The sequence below is a fragment of the Emydura macquarii genome, unplaced genomic scaffold, assembly GCF_026122565.2.
Source record: "Emydura macquarii macquarii isolate MOO-44397 ecotype Brisbane River unplaced genomic scaffold, CSIRO-AGI_Emac_v2 contig_1043, whole genome shotgun sequence".
Taxonomy (NCBI): Eukaryota; Metazoa; Chordata; order Testudines; family Chelidae; genus Emydura; species Emydura macquarii.
This window is the reverse complement of record NW_027131180.1, coordinates 847,617-872,403: the sequence shown is the minus strand read 5'-3', so window position 1 is coordinate 872,403 and position 24,787 is coordinate 847,617. Positions and strand designations below refer to the sequence as shown.

The 24,787-nt window shown below is 40.8% G+C and overlaps 1 protein-coding gene across 1 annotated transcript; it reads left to right on the top strand.

Annotated features, from left to right (window-relative positions):
• Window positions 1–5,156: 5,156 nt before the first annotated feature.
• EIF1AX (eukaryotic translation initiation factor 1A X-linked) lies at window positions 5,157–22,869 on the top strand. Its single transcript, XM_067545008.1, has 7 exons — window positions 5,157–5,415; window positions 7,680–7,763; window positions 12,194–12,297; window positions 18,927–18,977; window positions 20,707–20,788; window positions 20,904–20,995; window positions 22,435–22,869. Exons 1-7 carry the CDS (start codon window positions 5,400–5,402, stop codon window positions 22,438–22,440), a joined length of 435 nt encoding a protein of 144 aa, XP_067401109.1. The 5' UTR covers window positions 5,157–5,399; the 3' UTR covers window positions 22,441–22,869.
• The last annotated feature ends 1,918 nt before the right edge of the window (window positions 22,870–24,787 follow it).

Genomic DNA, 24,787 nt, shown 5'->3' with positions numbered 1-24,787 from the left:
TGACATCAGCATCATAGTGTGAGAGGCAACCCAGGTTGTTGGGTTTGCGGACTCAGCAGTCCCACAGCCCAGGTTGGACTCTGTCACAGAAATATTCCCCTGAACCAAATTCACTCTTTACAAGTCTAAAGGCACTGTGAACTCAAGTTGTGATTGTGAAATTACTGTATAGTAATTCTTTCCAGGCTTGCAACACAGAAAAACAAGAATTGTTAGTCAACACAAAAGATATGAAATGTTTGTGTATCATTTTATGTAAAATCGCAGGAATGGCAGTTATGATGGGGAATACATCTCAGTTCAAAAGTGTTATTTCTGAATGGTCTTGTTAAATTCACCAGGAAAAGAAGCTGAATTAGGGTATGAAGGTATTGCACCAAGCTACCAGAATCAACAGGAAGACAGTTTACCTTTGCAACAGCCAGGAAAAATATTGATTTGGGAGGGTGGGGGAATATTGTATATAAAATTTAAGTGGCAATTTTTGAAGTTATGTTGTGTGCATACGAACCCAATCTGCACCTAACCAACATGAAAAATTGAAACCGAATTTTAATTCTCTTTAGTTTTCTCCCATTTTTACAAAATTTCTGTAAAATAACATAAAGGCTTAACATTCCTGACCAAAAAAAAAAAATTCTGTCACAACTTTAACTATGGCATTGTTACCATTCTACCCAAATACAGCTTGTAATTTTCTAAAATTTGAGACAGATCCTGTATAAATCAAAACATGACATGTATTATTGAAAACATTCAGGGGAAGATTGAGACTTTCCTTAGCATGAGAGAGGAGTGGTATGTGGTTTCACTGTTCCAGTAGTAGCCCAGGGAAGGATTTGTAATTTTGAAAGGTTTCAATGTAAACTGCTTTAGCTTTTAATAACTTTCTCTGTGTATGCCTTTTAAAATATTCTATGCCAGTGTTCTCCTGCAGCCTCTTGTGACCCTGAGATGGGGCCCTTTCTTCCCAAGGGCGAGGACCACCTATGTATGAATCACTTGACTTGCTTAAATTCCCAAGAAATGGAAGGGAAGAAAGATTGTAGGACAAATACAGTAGAAATTATAAAAGGAAATGAAAATACCTGGATCCCTGTGCTAAAGCTGGTCACGGATATTAAAGAATGGGCTGGTATAATACAAGCTATTTAATATGTGCATTATGTAATCGTACTTTACAATTGAATTGTAAACAAATTTTAAACAATCTTAGATTCCCATGTGTAGCAGCTTTTAATTTATTTGTATCATTCTTGTACATTCACTTATCACTCAGCTCCATTACAATATTAAATTACTTTGAGACATAGGAAGTGATTGCATAATTACATATTGTAATGTAATAGCAACACACATGCAAAAAGGGCAGAGTCAAGGGTAATCATTCAACCTGATCTTCCACATTTCCTCGTTCTTGAATGTAACCATGCAGCTTTAATATTCTTAATGTAATTCTTTAGATGGTTAGATTCTTTAGATTTGAATGATAGTTTTTGCCAACAACGAAGAAAGACAGAGAAGATAATCCTAGAAGCAGTTTGTCGGAGATGATAAATCACATTCCCAGGACCGCTAATAAATATCAAGAAATAGAGGAAGCAGAACAGGAAGGACAGGAGGAGAATGCAGGTGAAATTCCAGTTAGATTTCACTGAGAGAGTGTTCTCGTGTTTAATATAGACTCCAAGCACCAAAGCTGTGTCAAAGAAAAAGTAAAAGCAAGAAAAACCAAAACAATTCTTAAAGGTTCTTCATTGGACAGAAAGGATTTGATCTTGGTAATTGATTAGATATTTTATCTTCTGGACATTTATCACAATGATTTGTATTCGAAAGAAACAAATAAGGTCTTGGTATCTCCCACATGCCATAAATGTTTCTTTCACCAAATACTTTTAAACCACTATCCAAGAAAATAAAATGACCCATTTATTAGATTTAATGACTTGAATTCTCACTTACATTAAGATCTCTTTATACTACTCTGGCAGTGTGAAGGGGCCTTTGCATCACAGTTTATCCATTCTATCAATCATTATGTATCAATCTACTAGCTAATGGAATGTAATAAATTAGGCCCCAATCCTTCAGAGATTTAAACTGGTATGTAACTTTATTCATGGAAATCAAGGGGATTATGCATTTGAAAAAAGTTACCTGTACATAATTCTTTGTAGGATTAGGGATTTATATTTTAAGCAGAAGTTCTGGTGACCTTAGTCTGAGACATGAAAGAAGTTTTGATAGTATGACTTCTAATATCTAATTTTATAGTCTCATTCCCTATAGAAATACCATCCCTGCTTTCCCTCCCAGAGCCCTTCCTTCTACTCCATAAAGAGATCCCAATTATACAAGACAGTATGGGGCCCTTCCTCTTAGGTTCAATGCCATATTGTAAGCATTACATGGGAAGGGGAAGGCCAGGGTCTAAGAGGCAAGTGCTAGGAGGTAGAAGATCTCAAATCTATTCAGGACTCAGCTAATGACTCCCTGTGTCAATTTCGAACTCTGGGTCTTAGTGATTGTCCCTGGCCCCGTGTGTGGGATGTGCAAAATAGGGAAACTTCTTTAACTCCACACATGCACACAAGAGACAGTAATCAATCTGGGCTTCAGAGGACGATATAGTTGTGCAGGGCTGGATTTAAGCAATCTGGAGCCCTAAAAACACCACGACAAAAGTGACTCCTATCGGCCCGTTCCCACATTGTTTTCTCATCCCCATGCATCAGGAGAGCCTTGCTCCCTATCTCACACAGACAGAGGTATAATCTTATTTGGGTTCCGGTGCCTGCCCATTGCTAAAGGCCCCTCCCCCATCCTAAGGGGAGGAGTCACTGGTCCCAGGACTCAACTGATTATGGGGAACAATGAATGAAAAACCAGGAACAGGGGTAGGGGTTGTTAGGACACCCCCCTAGTCCTTTCAGTTCTTAGTTCGCTGACAGAACAGAAGTCCAGAGTCCAGCATCAGGCAATACGACAGGTTTATTGGGATCTTTTCAAGCAAGCATCCATTAGGACCCGCCCAGTCCTTTACACACATAAATCTTCCCTTCTACTTCCTGTTTTACCTCAGTTTTTATAATGTATCTTAACCAATCATTTCTTTAACAATATTACAAGATGATTTTTTTAACAAATCCTAACATACCGTAACATAATTCTTTAACCAATCATATCCCACCACCTTAACTGATCAAACTTAGTTATGCAACAGACAGAAACAATCAAAGAACCAGCCAGAAATCATTCAAATAGAGAATTGGATACCATAAAGACAAAACAATAAGGAGTGTAGATTTTATAATCACAACTGTTGATAAATAATTCTTTTGCCAGACAGAATGCTATCAAACTTAAACATTCTAGGATCTTTTCTTTGTCTGGAGGTGTTAGACTGGATCATCATCTTAACAGCCTGTTATTAGATGTTATGTTGGAATGTGTGTATGTGACTGCACGCTTCCCAGCTCATGGCCGCCATTCCTGCATCTGAGCCAAACTACAAGGCCTCAGACTGTCACAGTGAGAGAAGGCCTGTGGTTTTGATTCTTTGTTTTATACCCCTATAACCAGCTAAGTGATAAGGATATACTTACAAAACATGGGCCTTTGCAGGCAGGCCTGAATATCTATATTCTATATATTAACAGGGGTGAAAGAATCAAATGGAGGGTACCAGAAGGGGACACTGAGCAGAGAACCCCGGACAGTGCCCACTGTTCCCTGAAGGTGTCTATGGAGCCAGCAGACGCTGCCCAGAGGAACTCTGCCCCGATGCGTGACTGGATAGAGGAACGGAAACAGCCGCAGGGCACCCCTCAGCCAATCTCCTCTCCCTGTTCTTGTAGATGGCTGCTTTGGCCAACACTACAAGGAAGTTAATGAGGAGATCCCATGACTTTGTGGGGCCACGGATGGGGGTCAAGAGTGTGTAGTGGCAGGGAGGCACGTTATTCACAAGAAGCTGGACCATCTGTTCTATTGGGTGGATTGGCTGGGGCTGTTGCCCCTTTTTCCATTTGCCACCCAAGGTCCTCTCCATTTTAGCATTGGATACTGCACCTCACAGAATTTTACTTGAAATATGAATTTTAGTTGGTTGGCACAAGGCACAGTCATGATTACTGATCACTGTTAACCCTAGGCATATAAAAAGTGTCAGGCTAGGGTTACCATATGTCTGGGTCTTCCTAGACATGACCTCATTTTTGGTCCACTAATCTCCATCCAGGTAGATTTTTAAAATATTAGCAACTGTGTGGAATTTTTCCCCTTTCATGGGGGGCTAACTGGAGCTGCAGCCTCTTCCATAGGTGCTGGAAGTGGGGGTGCTGCCACTCCACTGACTTGAAGTGGTTTCCATCACATACAGCGTTTACAGTTTGGGTCAATGGCTTTCAGCACCTCCACTATACAAATTATTCCTGCACTCCTGGCCACTGGATGCTAGGGGCTGACAGCTAGAGCCACAGCCTCCCTGCCAAATACACCCCCCCCCCCCCACTCTCCTCCTGTCCTCCTCCCCCCAGTTCCTCCTTCCTCTGCTCCCCATAGCTCCTGCCCTTCCCCGGCAGCGTTCTTTTTTGGGGAACCTGCAATATGATAACCCTAGGTCTGGCCCCTCTCAAAAATAAGATTGGCTGAGAAATCATGAGCTGGTAACAAAACAAAACAATCCATGGGAGCTTGCTTGTATTTGCCTTCTGGTGTTTGAGCCGGCCAGGGACGCAGGCCTCATTATCCAGTCCCCCCCCCCGGAGAGCTAGATTTTTTTTTTTTCTGACGCCAGAGCAGGTCCCACATGACAACGGGCCATTAGCTGAACCAGCAATTATGGAGACTGGCACCGTAAACTCTTCAGAGCGGGTGACACCGCGTCCCGGCTCCAGAGGCCAGTGAGCAGAGGGGGACGGGCTGGGAAGGAACAGGTGCGAGCAAGCCAGCGCCGTGCTGCAGCGCAGCGCACCCCCTCCGCCCGCTCGCGCTCCGTTCTGCCGCCCGCACAGACGCTCCACCCCAAGCTTCCCCATTCCCAGCACGTCACCCACCCGGCGCCTGCGCACGTGGAGCCGCGGCGGGGCTTTCACCCGGGCGAGGAATGAGCCGTGAAAGCCGCCGGCCGCCAGGGGGCGCTGGAGCGCGAGCCGGGACGCTACACGCACGCCGCGGACAAAGCCGCCGCCGCCGCCTGATTGCCTGTTGCGGTCGCTGTCGCGCAAGGAGCTGCCTGCCTGGTCGCGCGACTCTCTCCGATCCCTTCCCAACGGCCGCCACGAGACTCGCTGCCCGCCCGCGCGCCACACGCAGGCACCTTTCGCCCGACCGGGGAGCCGCGCGCAGACACCCCCGCCCCCCCCCGCCGCCCGCACTGAGGAGCAGCCGGCGCCATGCCCAAGAATAAAGGTGAGGCCTCGCCGCCCGCGCCGCCGCCGCCGCGTCTCTTCCCTCAGCTCGGCCCGGCCTGGTCCCTGCTGTCCCGGTGGCGCCAGCCAGGCCTGGAGCGGCGCGGCCTGTGCTCGGGGGTCTCCCTTCGCAGCGGCGGGGCCTGAGGTTGCTCGGGGCCGAGCCGAGGCCTGGCCGGGCCCGCGTGGTTGCCGCGCCGTCTCTGAGAGAGGGGCCGAGGGGAGCGAGGCCGGCGCTCACCTCACCTCACCCCACCCCCGGCTCACGGGAGGGCTCCGGCCCGGACGGTCATAGCTGCCGCAGCCTGGCCTGGCCTGGGGCGGGCTTCTGCGTAGCCCCGTGTCCGAGAGCCCTGCCCGGAGCTGCCGGACACCAGCCCCGGCGCTTTCCCCGCCCCCGGGCGCGAGGGAGCCTGGCCAGGGCCCAGGTTCCCGGCTCCGCGCAGCCAGAGCCCCCCAGCGACCTCCCTGTCTGACCCGGGGTCCTGATTCCTCCCTCACCCCCCGGCGGAGGCTCCTCTCAGCCTCGCGTGGCCCAGCTGTGCGGGGACTTCTCAGCAAGTGACTGGACGGGGGCCGGGGGCTAAACACGAGCGGGGCGGCAGGAAGTGTAGGGAGGGGAGGAAACAGCTTGAGTACTGAAGAGAAAAGGCTCCTGTACGGTTGAGCAATCTTTGACTCCAGGGGTCAGTTTGGCCCCCTCCCTCCCCACATGGCAAAACTCAGCCCACATTTAATTGTCAGCTGTTGCTGTGGTCCAGTGTCTACGAGGGAACAATTTGTATAGGGGGGGTGTGGAGAGCCATTGAGCCAAACTGTAAACCCTGTATGTAATGGAAACCACTTCAAGCCGGGGGTGTGGCAGCACCAGTGGGTCCCTAACAGCCCTGTTTGTTCTTATTCTGTATTCGTACATACAGATCTTTACAGGGGCACTGACAGGTGTTCCCATATGTCAGGAACCTTAACAGGTGTCATTAACGTGAGACCCCTTCCTTTTTTTCCTGTGCTGATGTGAAAGAGAAAAGGAGAGAAAGAAAGCAGCTACTTTTTGGGGAGCAGGATTTACAAAAACTGAGCTGTTCTTGCTGATTTTTCAACCAAAAAACTAATCCTATTGCCAGAAGCTGGCTGAAATGCTGTTATTTAAAAGGAAAGCATCAATTTGATAATCACAGTTCCAGCTGGATATTTGCACCTACTGTTGTGCTACAAGAAATCCCTAACATTAGCTTTCTTTAGTTTTTTAGTTCAGTCTATTTACTGAACTGTATCTTGTATATAATCACTTTCATGTTTTTGTTGATAGTAGGTTACACTTCTTATCTTGTGTATTTGCATAATGATATCACTCACTGATTTGGGGTAGGAGCTAGGGAGCTTGCATGGACACTTCTCCTGTAGCAACAGCAGCACAACTGAAATTGAAGATTCATTGCAGAGCTCCTTTGCAGTCTCTTTCTTGAAGAGCCAAAGAAGGTTGATTAACTATGGTCCACCAGCACACAATCAGTTGCAGGTTCAGAGGTGAAGGTGGTAAATACTCTTTTGAAGGCTGCTGTTATCTAAATTTCAAAGTGAGTTTAAATAGTTGATAGTTACCACTATGTAATCTTTTAATTGGACCCTTGTTCAATGGTAAAATAGGCCGAAAGATGGGGTAATTTGATCATAAATATTGCTGAAATTGATCCAAAGAAACCCAAAACACCTCCAAACCTTAAAAAAGTTGGATTTAGCATACTATTACTGAAGTGAGTTTATGGGGGTGGTACTCGAGAGACATGATTCAGTTTCTCTACTTGTTCTGAGGTGTGTGACTGAGGAATTTATTTGCACATTAATTTCTTCTGTTTCTGTCCCATGTGGGATTTTTTTTCTTGTATCCTACCCTGCCACTTCAACTCAGACTTAGGAAGGGGTAGTAAAGAGAAGAGATGAACAAACTGCTGCTTAAATCTTTCTTGCAGCTTATGCTGGCCTTCTAAGAGTTCAAAGGAATACCACCTTTTCTCATCACTTTTGTTAGGAACATGAAAATTATAATTTGTTTTGACTTTAGGCAGTCTCTTCATTTTTGAAAGAAACTTTAAATCATCATGGTGTTGCTCTAAAAAGCAGGATCACTTTTAGCACAGGTCTGGATATAGTCCTTTAAAGCTGCAGTAGTGAAAAGTTTAACAAATTATTGCTATTTCATCTCTCCAGTACGTTTTTTATAGGTTTCTAAACTGCATGTAGTGATTTATTTTATTTTCAACTTAGGTAAGGGGGGTAAAAACAGACGACGAGGTAAGAATGAGAATGAATCGGAGAAGAGAGAATTGGTGTTCAAGGAGGATGGACAAGGTGAGATTATAATTATCACCACACATTTTCAGTCAAATATTGTAGCTAGCACACTTTGCAAGTTTCTACACAAGAGATGAATTGGACTGTGTATGGATTTCATTTGGATGTTTAGAAAATATAAAATTACTTGATGTGATGGAATGGAGCATCTTCATTTTGGGAATGTATTTACTGAAAGGTAAATTGAATGGACGTGGAGATATTAATAAGGGGAAAGTGAAGTGGATATATCAGGAATATGTTCAGTTCTTTGCTCCTCAATCAGTTTGTGCCACTGTGTGCCTTTTAAAAAAGGTTACTTTAGCCCCCTATGTGTAAACTGTTCCTAGTTTCTTTCTAGAGATCACCTCTTGCTCACTCAGTGACATCATTGTGCTATGGGGAGCCAATTCAAGCATCCTCAGCCAGAGTGTTCACCTAGCAGTCAAATAGCTAGTTGGCTCGGTAATCAAAAGAAATGCTGAAATTTCTTTGCTTAAAATTTCCCCTCATGGCTAAAACACATACAAATTGATCTAGACACTTCCAGCTCTTCTGATGTGCTTCCTTCTTGACTTGCAACACTCATGTGCTTCTCAATTGCATCACACTGTAATAGTCTATTAAGAAAATTGAGCTGATTTATTTTCTGCACCTATTAATCTATCAACCTCATATAAAAAAGGAAACTAAGTCTCCCTAGGAAAATCTCCCCAGTCCAGAAGAAACTCCATCCATCCCGTTGAACACAGGTCTCCAGTGGTGATATTCCAATGTGTTAATCGTCTGTACTCCATCTAGCCCATATTAAGGAATATTGTAATGTACTAAAGTGTGACTTGAAATATGGCTTTTGGGAATGGATTTTCCCTGGTTAGTGTGGGTGTTTAGGTCATCAATTTTTGTAAGTTTTATGCTATTTTTAACACAATAGTATCCATCAAAGATAATCTCCTACATGTGAAACAATAGTTTGTTTTCTTGAGCCTGTGATCAGCTCCATTATCCCTGCTATTCTTCAGAGTGTTAAGAAGCAATGGAATAAAACTAACAAGACTAGTTTGTTTACTGGTGGTGGGGAAACTTGAAGAAAAACGCTAGTGGACCACTGTGAATCATGTAATTTTCATGCAGTTGCTTATGTAAACAGTGAGCAACAGCGGATGTAGGCAATGAAGCTACACACAAGAGAAGAGGACCCAACTCAACTGCAGGCTAAGGGAAGGACTGAAGTAGTAGCAACCAGCTTTTAGCATTGTCCAAGAGACTGGGGGTGTTGTCAGGTGCAAAGGATCTTCCTGCCCCCATCTTCCCATGGGGAAAGGAGATAGCATAAGATCCTTCTCTCTTCCAGGAAACAGAGGTGCTGAGGGCTTTGTATTCCTCAATTGAAGCCTGATAATATATGAAAGAAGAGAGTTTTTCAGTGTCCTCTATGGACAGCATCCTTGTAAATAAAGCAGGACTGCTGAAGATGGGATTCTGAGTACACCAAAAGAGGGGAGAAAATAATGCTGTGCTGTCCCATCCCCAGATTATCTGCTTTGTTTTTTTGTCATCTGTCTGTAGAGGTGAAGGGGGATGATGATGGATCCACCAACTTTTATCGAGTGTGCTCAGTTTACTCATAACCTGAAAGTCTGAGATAATAAATATAGGCCCTTATTTTTTTCCAGAATATTTTTAAATAATATATAAAGCATACATAAATGAAAGAGATGTGCAGTATAGAAAACATTATGTAGTTGCTTTAAATACCAATAGTAACAGAGAGACTTTTAACAGCCTAGATTATGGCTAATGTAGGTTCATCTCAATTCAAATTTGCATTTTTCCCAACAATAATAGTATAACTGCACATTTATAATATTCATAAAATTGCAGTGATGGAAAACAAAAAAATCTTTAACTTATAGTAATTTTTGAAGTATATCCACACTCTTAAAAATTTGATTTGCTAAGAAATGGAAGTGAAAACAACCTGGACACTATCTTCTACTGAGACCTCTCTCTAGGTCCTCACATCCATGTTACATCTAAAACTTGCTGATTTATTTCTGAATAACACCTCTAAGAAATAGCCTTTTTATCCATCTACATATCTAAAGCTCTTGTCCCAAGTTCTCATCATCTTGATTACTGCAATATATTTCTCTGATCTTGACAAATACAGTCTGCTGCAAAGATAATTTTCCTTGCCTGTCAATTTAACCATGTCAGCCATGTCTTTGAATCCTTCCCCTGGCTCCCTTTTCGTTATCACAACAAACAAGAGCAGCTTGTATTCACTTTCAAGGCTCCTTATGGTTAGTCATCATGCTACCTAACATCTCTGATTTATTATCAAGCTGTTGATGTTCACTTCCGATTGGTCCATGATGTTAGCCTTCATTGCTCATTTGTTCAACTTTCAAACAAGCACCTTCAGCTTTATCCTGTGCAGCCACATGTGCTTGGGAGGTGCGCCATATAAACATCCACAAAGCTGCCTCCTTTTCCACTTTCAGATCCATTCTCAAAACTCCTTTGTTGCCACGTCAGATTTTTTTGTAGGCAACAATTCGCTTGCTAATATGCAGAGACCACTGCCTGTCAAGCTGACTATTGTTGTCTTATAGTTCTTTGAGTAGATACAGCAATGTATTCCATTTAGATGTGTGTGTGACCCGCACACCAGAGCTGGTGAATTTTGCCTAGCAGTACCCAGAGAGGGTGGTGCTCATGCCTCATGGCCATAGTCCCTCCCTTGGACATAAGAGGTGGTGTCACCCCTATCCCTCTCAGTTCCTTCTTACTGACCGTGACTGGAGACAGAGCTCTGTGTGGTTCCTAATCTCACAACATCTCTATTAGTGACTTTTTTTTAGTTGTATATAATTAATTAGTACCCTTAGTATAAGGTTAGATTTATTGTTTGTTAGGTTTAATTTTAACTATTTCCCTGGTGTTCCTTCACCAGGGTTTAAACACTGTTTGTCATGTGGAGGGAGTGCTCCCCAACAACAATCACCACACACAGTGCTTGCTGTGCTTAGGCAAAGCCCATGTCAAGGCGCAATGTTGGATTTGCAGATCGTTCATAAAACAGACACAAGTGGTGAGGGATCTTAGTCTAAAGCATCACTTGCTGTAACAGTTTGGCACTGAGGCCTACGCTGGAGGAGAGTTTACCCTTGAGTTCTGAGAGTGCCGCTGTTTGGTGCTCTGGAGCCAGCGTCTCTCTGAAGAGATGGAGGAGTCTCTCCCTATCAAGTGCACTGAGGGAAAAAGTCACATGTGACCAGTTGAGGTCACTCCAGGCTTCATGGGGACTCCTTCGCCATCTCCAGAAGAAGCATGGTCTAGCACAGCATGAATGCTGGTGTGTGGGATGGAGCAGATCCCATCAAACCACCCAAGGAAGTCAAAGACCCTGTACTGTTGACTCTGGTTCTGTCCCCAGGGTGTCCTTTGAGTCCAGGATCAACTAGAGCAATGCAGGCACCGGCTGCTGCCGCACCAGTGGCATATCGGGTAGCAACAGACCTTCTATGCCTTTCTTCCCTGACCTCTCTCTCGGTCCAGGACTTCAGTGGGACTGCACTGTTCATAGCACTGTTGGCTGGGTTGGCTACTGAACCTGTGGGTCTGTCAGCACTGTACTCCAGTGTTTCCCTTCCATAATTAGTGGAAATGGGGCTGGGCTTGGCGCAAGGGTCCTCCTTAATAACAGGAACTTCTTCAGCACCCCTGCTGTCGGTGCCACCTGTGTTAGCAAGGTGACACTCACTGCCCTCCACTTCGGCACCATCAGTCACCTTAGTACTGCTGCCAACTTTGGGGTCAGACTTTGGTACCATCAGTCACCTTGATACTGCTAGTGACTTTGGTACTGCTGCCAGCTTTGGGGACAGAGGCATGTTCATTGCTGTTGATACAGTTTACTCTGTTGGCACCAGTTCCATCTTCATTCTGGGCTATGAATGAGTCAGATCAGTTGCTCCCACCCTCAGGGCTGTCTCCACTTTTTTCCCCTGAAGCCCTCCTCCCGCTCTCTGTCACCTGACCCGCATTGAGGAGCCATTCATGGAGCATTATGGGTACCTGGATTGACACTTATCTCACAGTTGGGATAAGAGCCCATGGCTGGCATCTACAGTGGCCTCCGTAGAATCCCTGGGATGATCCTTGGTCATGGAGGTCCCGCTCCTTATCTTACTGAAAGGCAAGATTGTAGGCCCAAGCACCGTTGAATCTTCCCTTCACAGAACCTCCAGAGTACATTCCTGGTGTCAGGGACTGTCTTTTTGTTCTGTTTGTACAGTGCCTAGCACAGTGGGGTCCTGGCCCATGACTATGGCTCCTTGGTGCAACAGTAAAACAAATAATTTTTTTCTTGTAAAAATTCCTATTAGCTGTTCAAAATGTTGCTGAATTACATATTGATAATTTTAGATTCTCTCTTCCAGAGTATGCTCAGGTGATCAAGATGTTGGGCAATGGAAGATTGGAGGCACTGTGTTTTGATGGTGTGAAGAGGTTATGTCATATCAGAGGGAAGCTAAGAAAAAAGGTAACTTAATAAATAACTTAAATAACTTAAATGGAAAATAAATGAATGCCTGTTATGCTTGGTGTGTAATCTTCATATGGCTACACATACACTCTAAAATAAAGGGATGCTTGAAAAATATTTCCTTAATTATGGTACTAGCAACTTTAGATTATTAAATTGAAAGAATTTTAGAACTCATATTTAGTTTTGTTTAGATTGTTTGCTACTTGCACTTCTACCAGTGAAGGAAGTTTAAATCTTGCCCATAGTCGCTCTAACTTTCAGGTGCTTGGAGATACAGATGTTTAGGGGAGATTTTTGCTTGTTTAAAAACAGTCATTTTTTTATTTTATATAAACATTTCCATTGGACTTGGGTTTTATAAAACCCTATACAAAATTTAAATTTTTAGCTTCAGTTTAAGGTTACGCAGTCATAGTAACCTTGTGGGTAGCACAGGATTGGTCTACAATGCCAAAGATATTCGGTGGCAGTTGACGGGAGCTATGCAAGCTACGTAGAGTAACTTGCATATCTCCCATCGACTTCCTAACTTCTGCTTACCGCAGCATTGCCGATGGGGAAATGCCCTCTTGTTGACGCAGTGTTAATCTTTTTGCAGGGGTGGATTAATGCTGTTGACTTCTGGGTCGATTGAGCAGGTCTCCACTGCCGCTCAATCGATCCCGCAGAATCAATCTGGTGGCGCCAACAGTGCCATCATCAAGATAGACCTACCCATAGTGGGTGGGTAGCATGCCAATAGCTAAAATTAAGACTAGCTAACTGTTTAACAGCTATAAAATGTACATGCTTACCTGGATAGTCTTGCAGATTGCTGTACCTCAAGGGGATTGGTTTAGTGTAAGGTAATTTAAACAAGGGTTCACAAGATACAGTCCCCCAAAAATCATGTGCAACAGGACAGGGGCTCTGTTGCATACCAGATTGTTTTTCAGATAGCCTGGCATCAGAAGAACTGGGTTGGCTCAAGCTGACATGCTGTGGGAAACCCATGTACTGCAAGTTTGAGTACTACCATTGAGAGCTTTCTGACAGTGTATGTTGTCCTTTGCTTACATTCTGCAGGTGCTCCATCTGGAAGGTTTGCCCTGAGAGCAAAATTTCTGCTTTAAATAGATGGTATTTCCAAATACTCTAAAATCACATGCATTCTTAGATTTTACTTTAGAAATATTGTCAAGGAAAATAGCTTTAATTAAAAAGAGGGAAGATGATAGACTCTAGTAAGCAGAAGCAGTAAAGTGATAAAATCATGCTCCTCACTCCTTTCCTGAGCAATGGAACTGAGTGTGATCAAAGAATAACAAGTAGCTACCTCTCTCATCAATGTCAGCATGATAAAAGGAGTTGCTGAATTTCAGGAAATGCACCCATAATAGACAGACCCTATTTTAAGGACTGGCATATGGTCCACATTGGCTAATGGGGAGCTACAATATTGTCATCAGTCAAAACGCTATTTTAGGTTTATCATGAAAAATAAAGGCAGAAAACCTCTCCATTTTTTTGCTGTAATTCCTCCAATCTACACCAATCAAAGGTTCTCACACATCATTTTCACCCCCCTCAAAGTGCTGCTGTTTCTGTGAAAAAGTGGTCCAAAGGAAATATCAGATGGTAGAGGGAAAATTAGTCACATGGCACTTTTTAAAGAATCATAGCAAACATCAAATGATGTTTTTCCCCCATAAACTCCTATAGAAAAGTTAAGCAGTGCACAAACTAAAACAAACATTTTAAAATGATAAACTGCCTTTTCAGGTTAGAGTTTCTTGACTTTTTCCCACTTGTGTTAAAATGGAAATGACCTCTAATCTTTACTGGTGGTACCACCCCTCCATAATAATGCTGTGCCACATTAGGGCTAGTGGTAGTTAATAGTGGAAGTATGGGATTAGTTGGTCAAGAAGTTCCTCAGACGCCATCCCCAATAAGGAGTTGGTTTTAATTATTAGGGTGCTCTAAAATTCATATGCCAAAACAGGGGCTGGGACAGACTTTGTGGGTGAGTTATTTCACACTTCTGCAATCCTCTTATGTTGCCGAAGGTTGAGCAGAACCTCTTCCTTTTACAGAAGTCCCTGAAGCGAAGTGTGGAGTCTAGAGTTCCCTTCCATCTCTCTTGCTGCATACATCTCATAGATATGCTCCTTCTAATCCATCAGATACCATCCTTCCTCCCTCCATCTTTGGCACCTGTGAGAGGGGCCAAGAGGAGGGCACAGCTAGTATCTGAGTGGAAGTGATATTTTCCCAGGAAGCCTTGTTCCCTTCCATCGGCGTTCCTGATCATGCCCTCCTCACTACCACCACTTCCTAAAACCAGGAAGTTCATGGACTGCAGAGTCTCGTACCCTTCCACAATGTCACATGCACCTGTGCTTAAACCTCTGATAACTAGGAAGTAGAGAATATGGGTATTGTATTAATAGATGGAATAAATGAGTCAAAGGCATTAACATAACCCAGTCATTGTCTAACATTAAAGTTTCAAGGCTTGGTGTACAGAAACCTTAGCCTACTTAGCACTATGGCAAACGCTATTACAAATCTTTTTAATCTTTTATTAAAAATACAGAAAAGAAGGAAAAACAGTTTTAAAGCATTTGAAATGTAAAGTATTAAATAAGGCTTTCATTTTAACATCATCCCGTGCTCCCTTTCTCTTTAGCTGTAGACAGTCTTTAGAAGAAAACCCCCATTTGACAGTCTCTTAGATGATCTCAAACATGATGATAAATGTCATCCCAGGTAGTGGTTGGGATTCAGCTTGAGCTGGTAGGAATGGCAATGGATCCCCCTCTGTCTGGCCTTTTCTTGTTAAGACACCTTTCATGTTCAAGATGACGAAGGCCTTGAGTCCCATGAAAAGGTGGGATTGGCATTCAAGATGGTGACGCTTGCTCCATTTGCCTTTGTCTGTTCTTTCTGTTGGTTCTTGTTTTTGTTCTTTCATACTTTTCTCACAAAAGTTTTCTTTTAAGAACCCAAGAAGGGAGTGATGGGTGGAATAGCCTATCCTGTCAATGTTTTCTCCACCAACTAGGCCTAATGTTTGGTATACCAATTTAGGACCATTAACCTCTGGCTTCTCCTGTTGTTAACCACCATAATTTTAACACAGTCCTTGAATCATATCAATTTGGCCTTTTTGTTTAGTCTAATTCAGTTATTCTTATACCTTATATACCTTCTTATTCTTATTCTTATATACCTTTTCCCATTGTTGTTATAGGTTACAACCTTTTACATACTTCTTACAGTTGAGCTTACAATTCAAGTAAATTTGTAGGCATATCAGTACACACCTGCCTTGCAATCTAAACTCTGAGTGATGCCCCAGTTTGCCCCCAATCGACATTGTGATACTCTGTGCTTCCAGATGATATGGAGCAGTGTGGGTGTCCCAGTTTTGGGATTAACTTACACCACTGCCTCTTCTGTGGTCTGCTTAAGGGATGTCCTTTTAGGACTCTCAGCTCTATCACCTCTCTATGGGCAGGGACCAGGCTGGAATTAATCCTTCACTTTACTGTGCATATCCCGGCAGATCTGAACTTAGATCAGCACCTGCAGTTTCTCTATCTCTTTATGTCAAGTGCTACGATAGTGAATACCAGTGACTAGTCAGCCTTTATAAAGTAAAATATACTTATTTTTAAGACAAAAGCATGACAGAGAAAATATATCATAAAACATCTACACACGTGCTAGATTTACTGGAAGTCACCCATCTTCCACATGCTGAACCTGATAGGTTTCAAAATCCTTCAGACCCTTTCAGTAGGGTTTGACTTCTTGGGTACAATCTGATGTTAGTTGTCAGATCAAAAATGAGGACTCCTCAGCCAGTTGAGACTGGCCTTCTATACTGAAGTCTCATTCTTTGTTTCCTGGACTTCTTGAACCAGTTCTGAACCAGTATATGCAGTTCACCCAAGGGGCAGTACTTCTCTGAAGTTTACCTATCCCAGGTCTGCAATAATTACCCCCCACTGATTTTAGTTCTTAGAGGGAGCTAGATAACCTGCCAGTGTACAATCTCTGGCTCACAAAGATATATAACATTTATAACATTGAAACAATAGTCTCAAAGATATTTTATATATCAGTAAATATACCCCTGTTTTATATATCAATAAATATCCCCTGTTACAGGGGGATACAGCACATGGTACACTAGGATGAACTGTCAGACCATGTCCTCACTAAGGCCAAAGTTGTGTTCAGTGTGGACTTAGTGAACAGAAGCAGACTATGCCTGGCTTATACTTGACCAGTTCACCTTCTTTTCACAAATCACCAGATGCACCTTTTCTTGTATCAATTTGATGTGTGCCAGCCTGCTGTAACTAATCCCTGAACCAGTCAATGCAGCTCTCTCTAACATGGTGAAGAGTAATTGGAGTTCATGAAGGTAGATGAGAATACAAGTCATAAAATGGCACACTCACGGAGTCATCTTGTCTCTTTATTATTGGATTGCGCTGGCTGTGAAACAAAGTTATGGTATATCCACAGTGGCCCTAGTCATCTCTGGGTTAGACAGAATTAAGGTTATGGGGTGTGGCTGGTGTGTACCTTAACTCCATATTTCCTGGTTTTTGAGGTTAAAGTTTGGAGGCATGAAATATTTTGGAGGGGTCTAAGACACTACTGGTCAACCCTATCTCTGCATTAACAAAGGTTTTGGACAGTGAATACAACAAAGTTTTAGAACTGATTGATCAAACTGAGAATGTTGCTTTGTATTCTGAAAGTTGGAGGACAGTTTAATAAAATGGTGACTGCCAAGCAAGATGTTTATAAATAAAAGGCTTAAATCTCAGTTCAGCTTCGTTTACATGCACTTTAAGGCCCCTTTACACTGTCAAAGTGGTGTACAGTCTCCATGTCATAACTGAGACCCAAGCCCAAAATCTCTGAATTTTTTCTTCAAATATATTGTAACAATGGTAAGAAGAAAGTAGCGCCACTTTTTTCAGGCTGCTGATTTAAAGAAAACTTGTGTGGATTTTTTAACAATCGGTGAATTAAGTAAAAACCCATACTGCATTTTAAATCGAGATCTTTAGGATGTTCAGATTATGTTCTCAATCCAGTTGGGGGCGGTCTGGGAGTTATGGTAACTCTCCAGTTGTGGGAAAAGGTCCCCCTACCCTCCCACCCCCAGCACAATCCCCTAAATTCACTGACACATTTTGGACAAGTGGCTGTGTTGTGACTTCATTCTGTTCTCCCCAACTAATGCTAATTTACGGTTCCCCGGGTTGCAGAGGCAAGTTAAGTATAGTAAAAACATTGCAAATTCTTTTTTTTGTTTGTTTGTTTAACAGGCAGAACATGTGATCAGTTGACCAAATTGGGTCTTTCATTTCATTAACACACATCTAGATAAAGACACACAAAATCCAATTCCCTGAGTTCTTTTTTTTAATGATGAATTCTCTGTTTGGGAAAAATCCATTTAAGCAAGGAGACTAACGAATCCTACCACACACTCAAGTCTTTGTCTAATGCCTCTGCAGTAGATCACCCTTATCAAGCTGTGCGACTGATCTCTTCATAATCTGAATTCCTGCCTTTATAAGTGATAGGAGATACACCCAGAATTCTCTCCCTGTTATGGTACAAAAAAGCCTCTCATCCGCATCATGCATTACAGGATGTCAGTAAGTATTTAGGATTCCAATAAGCTTAATTCCTAAACATTTATTTAATGCAATATCATATTTATACCAGTTACTGCATTATTTATTTGAATTGGGTAGTGCCTAGGAACTTCAGTCTGCTATGCATTGTTCAAACTCTTAATGAATGGTCTCTGCCTCGTAGAGTTTAAAATCTAAGTATAAGGAGAGACTCTATTTTTCCTTATTGCTGACCTCCAAAACAACACAAACTACTGGAATAATGCACAGTGAATAGTAACATTTTTAAACTTCATTTTCTTTAATGTGAATTCATGTCATCTTTGAAAAATGATCAGTTTGTAGTATCTCTTTAATGAATAAAATAATCCAACTTTTAAATCTCACTCTTTAAAATACCCTATCTTAATCATATTCCTACAAATTCAGTACTGGGAATTACAAAATAAAAGAAAACTAAGCAGCATGCAAAATACTTTTGCTTATGTTTGATCAAGTTTATTGCACTAATTAATAATCACTCAACAGAAGCAGTCCAGTTTAGATTTCTTGGGTTTTATCTCCTGCTTGGGTTCTTCCTCTCACCCACTTTACTGTGAAGTTTTACTTTTCTGTACACAGAAACTCTGTGGAACTCAGAAAATAAAATGGTTACAGACTTCTCTTGGCCTACCCACATTTAATGGCTTAGTGGCCTTCCAAAGGGCTGGAGCTCTTTAAATCACTTGATTTACTCTGGTAATGTAGTTCTTTCACATGCTTGGTCAATTATTACTCCACCAGCAGTTAGGTATGGTGTTACATAATATTGTAGCCAAGTTTTTGTTTTTTGGTTTAGAAAAAATGGTGTCTGCAATTTAAGATTTAATAGTTTAGTAGATCTGCAAATATAGTGTTTGAACTTGCTGCTGATGGACAAATGTGGATTTGTAGAGGATTTTTTTATAAATGTTCCTTGTTTTTGTCTTTCAGGTTTGGATAAATACATCTGATATTATATTGGTTGGCTTAAGAGACTACCAGGTAAATATTCTACTTTTGATTTGGTATTTTGCTTTTATGTGTTGTAGTGCATAGCAATAGTTAATGGCTTAATGGTAATAAAATTCTGCTAAAGAACATTGAGCAAATAATTTCTATTTAATTGGCACTTACAATGTGTTTAACTGTGTCACATTAAATATGTTTCGTATTTGATTATTTTTATATTTGTAATACAAGGCAAATTCTGTCATGGGTAAATGGACCACATTTTGTCCAAATTGCATTGTCTCTTTAGACCATGTGTGTGGGGAAAATGCCCCATGGCATCAGAATGCCTCTGACTTTTTCAGAAATGGCTGCTTGGTGAATAGCTCCTGTGCCTTTCACTGGCAAATGGAGCAAAGTGTTCCAGTAGTTGGTAGGGTCCAGCTGTCACAATTCAGGATAACTGCACCTGTATTTCCCCTCTGTGGTCCAGCAAGGGCTTCCACTCTGAGGCTTCTGGCCCTCACTCTCTTGGGTGGAGACCTGTCTGTCTCCCCCTCTTGACTGGGGTTTTCCCAGGTTGCATAGTGCCCTGATTACATTGTGATGTTTCCAGCAAGCCAGATTGCTTAAACAGACCAGAGTTTTTTGTTTAAAGTTCATAATACCTTTAGCTCAAAACAAGTGCACATATGCATAGAGTAGTCTTTCCTTTACTCTTCAGATTCTGGGAACAAGAGCTCAGTAGACAATGGTCCTGTCAGCAAGTAGCTTCAAAAGGCTGGGTTTTTTCATAACCACAGATGAGAATTTGCTTTCACTGCCCCTTGGAGATTTCCCAGACAAACCACTTTATATTGTTTGGCCAAAAGTCCATTCTTCTCTGGTCCATTTTTTCAATAGTTCTTTGAAGTTCATAACACTTCCAGCACTCACGATAATACATGACCTTTGCATTTAATATAATGGACTTCAAAGATACTTAAATTTAATTCAGTAGGGTTTGTTAGGGACATTTTAGGAAATTGCCATGCTTGTCATCCCAGCCATTTCACTCAGATAATTGTGTACTTTGAGCCCTTTGCCAGTCGAAGAATCCTGCCTTATTCTGTCACTGAATCCAGAGACTAAATTACTTTTTTCTTTGAAATGTGTCTCTTTCTAATAGTTTCTTATAATAATTATATGTTGAATCCAGTAATTGGCAGTTGTATCAGATTTTTAATAGGCATAGCTTTCATAACAAATACATGTTCAGAGAGTGCAATGTGATGCCTTCAGTTATTGGAATGTAAATTTTGTTGCTAATGGAATTATGAAGATAACTATATTACTTCAAAATAGACTTTCAACAAATTAACAACCCATTAAGAAATATTTTATTACACAGCTGCATAAATAAAATCTAGACTGCGAATGCTAGCTAAAGCTTTGGCTTTGTGATATATGATAAAGATAGTAGATGTACCTTGAAAAAGAACAGTTTAGAATGCTTAACAAAAATTGAACTTCATGGAGGAAAGACATAATATTCTGTATAGTAGGAAGATACTTAGATCTCTCCCAACTATGATTTAGAGAACAGTAAGGTTTACTTCTTTCTCTAATGGTAAATTGAAGAATAATTGAGAACTAAGGATTTTGGGGGGCGAATTCAGGTCATAAGTATTGAAAAAAGAGATTCAGCTGTCCAACTATCAAATACCTTGCTAGCCTGTCATTTTAGGAAACAGAAACCTTTCTACAATGCCGACTAATGCCAGTCAAATATTTTCTTATTTAGGATAACAAAGCTGATGTCATTCTAAAATACAATGCAGATGAAGCCAGAAGTCTGAAGGCATATGGGGAACTTCCAGAACATGGTAAAAATCTTTCTAGATCTGATTGGAAGTCAGTAGACATGAATGTGATCAGCAGCCCACAGTGAATTGTCAGTTTTTAATGTATGCATTAACTTTTTTTAAACTCTCTATTTAGCTAAAATCAATGAAACCGACACATTTGGTCCTGGTGATGATGATGAAATCCAGTTTGATGATATTGGAGATGATGATGAAGACATTGATGATGTAAGTAATAAGAGTGCTACATTTCATTTCATATTTTTTAAGCACCTTGTCTTGATAGTACCACTTTGTTCATTACTAAATTGAGGTAATGCAATGTATTAAAGCTTTGAAGTTTTTAACTGGCTAGATGTTATTTCTCAAAGGCTGTTCAGTGACTAGGTGATTGAAATTGGCCAAAAATCCTGTCCGCTGGAGTCATTGTGGCCCTTCTTGCAGACCTCTGCATAGTCCTAGATCAAAGATTTGGAGGATGTCATACAGTGAATCGTGCTTCAGATTTTCAAAAACAATTTCATACCTGTCAAAGTTAGATGCCTAACACCGTTTATAGGAGCTAGAAATAAATTATTATTGCATTGTGGTTGCAGGAAAGTAGCCGATCTCAGCAGTCACTATAGATAATCAGGTTAATGTGACAAAATCAGAGCTTTCGGGCAGTGGTTCTCAACCTCCTTTCTTTTGTGGACGGACCCCTAAAAAATTTCAAGTAGAGGTGGGGACCCCGTTGGAAATTGTAGACTTAATCTGCAGACCCCAACTTGAAAACAACTGTTCTCTGATAATGACAGTCTTTTGTAGGCACTTTAGATATAGTTTGTGGATCATCCCCACCCCCGGGTCAGTGGACTACAGGTTGAAAATCACTGTTCTAGTGGACAAGTCACCCTCAGAATAAACAAAGAATCAAAATCCCATCCTCTTGACTCCTTAGGCAAATGCTGAAAACAATGTGCCATGTCTTATAAACATGGAATTTTAAGTGGGGGAAAAATGTATTCTAAAGTGCAGCTGAGACTGTTTTATTAATCATTTATATAGTGCCATAAGATGAGCACAATACTGTAAATAAGATGTAGCAGGCAGAGAATAGGATTTCTGCCCAAAGGATAGGAGGCCAGAATAAAACTGTATAAAGAAGCATTGTAAAGTGTTAGTTTGTTTGCAGTTTCTTTTAAGTTCAGCTATAGACTTGAGTAAAATAAGCTCAAATCCACAGTTAGTGTGAGAAAGTTACATGATTTGTATGCTGGAGCATCTTTATAGTAAGAACATTTAACTAGAAACCAGTTTTGCCAGTAACTTCTTAAACTATATTTGTGTACTGATTTGGAACTTTGTCTCACACCTTAGATTATTTTTCTTTTTGCTTCTTCAGGAAATTCATAACCTTGCTTGTTTGCATTTTACTGCTTACTCATTGAAATGATTTGACATTCATCAATAACTTCCCTGCAGAAGGGAAGGGACAAATGATTACATAATCATTTTTTAAAAAAGGCAAAGGAAGTGGGAGGGGAGGGAAAAAACTTCCGTTGTGAATCTTCCCTTCTGTAAACTAAGAAGTTATTCAAATATACCTTACAGGTAGAATTGCTTGATTGCTTACATGGTCAAAAATAATCTCTCTCAATGTGCTGTCTTTTTTTTCCCACTTACAGATCTAAATTGAGCTAAGAGGTTTACATTCCAACTTTTTTTCTCCAAGGATTATTCTACATTGATATTTTGATTTTTGGGTAAAATCCCTTTCTTATAAGAAGACTGAAACGTCTCAGTAATAAGTGTAGCTTATTCCATCAAATGAGAATTTATTTTCAGTGTTTGTTTTAAAGTATTTATATTTCTTTAGAAACAGATAATGCTGGATTATTTTAAAGGATAAATGCCACAACTATTTTGTCTTTTCACAAATTAGAGCTCTTACATCTGGGTGGAAGTGAGACAGAGTAATATCTGCTGTAAAAGTCTGCATTCTTGCCTCTTGTGCTTTCATCACTACATTTCCAGTTAAATCTGTATTTTGAAATAAAATTGTTTACCCTGTAATTATGGATTTTGATTAAATACCCAATTCAGATTAGTGTCCAGTCATACTATGCAGTGTCTTTCTGTATACCCCTTGCCTTGAAATTAACTTGAAAAGATTTTGATAATATAAAAGGAAGGCAGAAATCTGCATTCAAATTCATAATGCATGGCTCTGCTTTTCATGTTTTAGTAGAATGCTGCTATTTTTATAATAGTTTTGATAATTAAGCACTCATTCTTTCAAAGATGTAAAGTTGCCACAATGGGGGGAAGGGAGTAAGCAGCATCTCAAATTTGCAGTTGTTTAAAACTGTTACATATGTTTGAATAGCTATTCTGTATTTGTAAATGCAGTATTATACTGTAGTTGCGGAAATTAAACACTGGGTGGCACCTAATTTAATGGACACATTGATACTAAACATTACAGCTTTTTGTACTGAAACATGCATAAAATAGTTTTCCCTCGACAAAATAAATGCCTAACATTCTCGATGTGTTAAACATACATAGAATATTTTTACATTATAGAAAAGGTTATGTTAAAAGTAGAGTTTTATTTTAATCTTAAGTTCCATACATTGTAAGGTACAACTTTGAAAAGGTTATGTAAACTTTGAATAACAGAATATAAATGAAAAATTAAATTAATGTCAAATTCTGCAAAATAATTTTTATCCAAAATTAACCAGTGAGACAAACTAATGGAAAGATTCTCTCCAGCTTCTGAATGGAAGAGTCATAGCTAAAAAGTTGAATAAAGACTAACATATTCGTGAAAATATTTTCATGTGCTAGTCTTAGTTTGTGTGTCTTTTTAATTATGTATTTTGAGTTTAACACTTGAAAGCAGAATAGTACTCTGAAGAATTTAATTTTCATTCTGTGCTATGTAAAATTTATTTTTGACATTTGTTTTCATTATATGGTCTGGTAGCTTTAAAAATGCAGATTGGTCTCATTGCTTTAAACAGACTGTTTTGGACACTGTTGAATAGTCAAACAAGAACTCCCTTAGAGTGTTTAGCAGAAATGTAACTTTCTGCCTTTTCTCCCCAGTGTGCTGTGTACTGTAGGTTTCCATTTCCCCAGTGTGGAGTTGGAAATCACTACAGGGATATAGAAAAATTTTCTTCAATATTCAATATATTTGCAAAACTTATTTAATCTATTTAAATGATTTATAAAGAATTTTACAATCCAGCTGACTTTGGGAAAAAGAAAATATATTTGCATTACCCACATAGTCTTCCTGCTCCATTGGTTCATATCGGGTGTATTGACTTTTGTCGTCCTTGTGTACCTGAATTTCCAGCAATTCAGCATCTGATTTTTAATTAACAGTTTCAAAGAGCCAGTAGTGAGCAGGAATAAATAAGTTCATAAGCGCTTACCCTTTATCTTTCCCCCGAGTGCCCAAACAGGATCTTGAATACCTCCTAACATGGTTGAGCTCTTAAAATTTAGGTAAAGGCATGGCACAGAAGGCTTTTCCTACAGGTCCTGTCTTTGCCTGTGCTGGGTTTTTTTTGTCCTAATACCAGCTACCTGTAAATTGACTGGGTCACACAACTGATAAAATGTTGGCATTAATTTTAGAATGCTAGAACTATCCATTAAAGAAGATTCAGTGATAATGACTAAATCATTATGCGTGTCCACTTACTGAAGAGACAACTGGTAGGGAACCTGTACATTTTGCTCAGATGTGAATATATTGTCACTGGAGGGACAAGAGCCAAATTTTAAAATTTAAAGTGATTTTCTTCATTAGAATCATAGAAGATTAGAGTTGGGAAGGACCTCAGGAGATCATCTAGTCCAACCCCCTGCTCAAAGCAGGACTAACCTCAGCTACATCATCCCAACCAGGGCTTTGTCAAGCCGCAGCTTAAAAACTTCTAAAGCTGAAGATTCTACCACTTCCCTAGCTAACCCATTCCAGTGCTTCACCACCCTCCTAGTAAAAAACCTTTTCCTAAT

Excerpts from the sequence above, each read along its gene's own strand:
- EIF1AX (XM_067545008.1), top strand. Across the intron at positions 7,764-12,193 it reads GTTCAAGGAGGATGGACAAG|AGTATGCTCAGGTGATCAAG; the intron begins GTGAGATTATAA and ends TCTCTCTTCCAG. Across the intron at positions 18,978-20,706 it reads TTGGCTTAAGAGACTACCAG|GATAACAAAGCTGATGTCAT; the intron begins GTAAATATTCTA and ends TTTCTTATTTAG.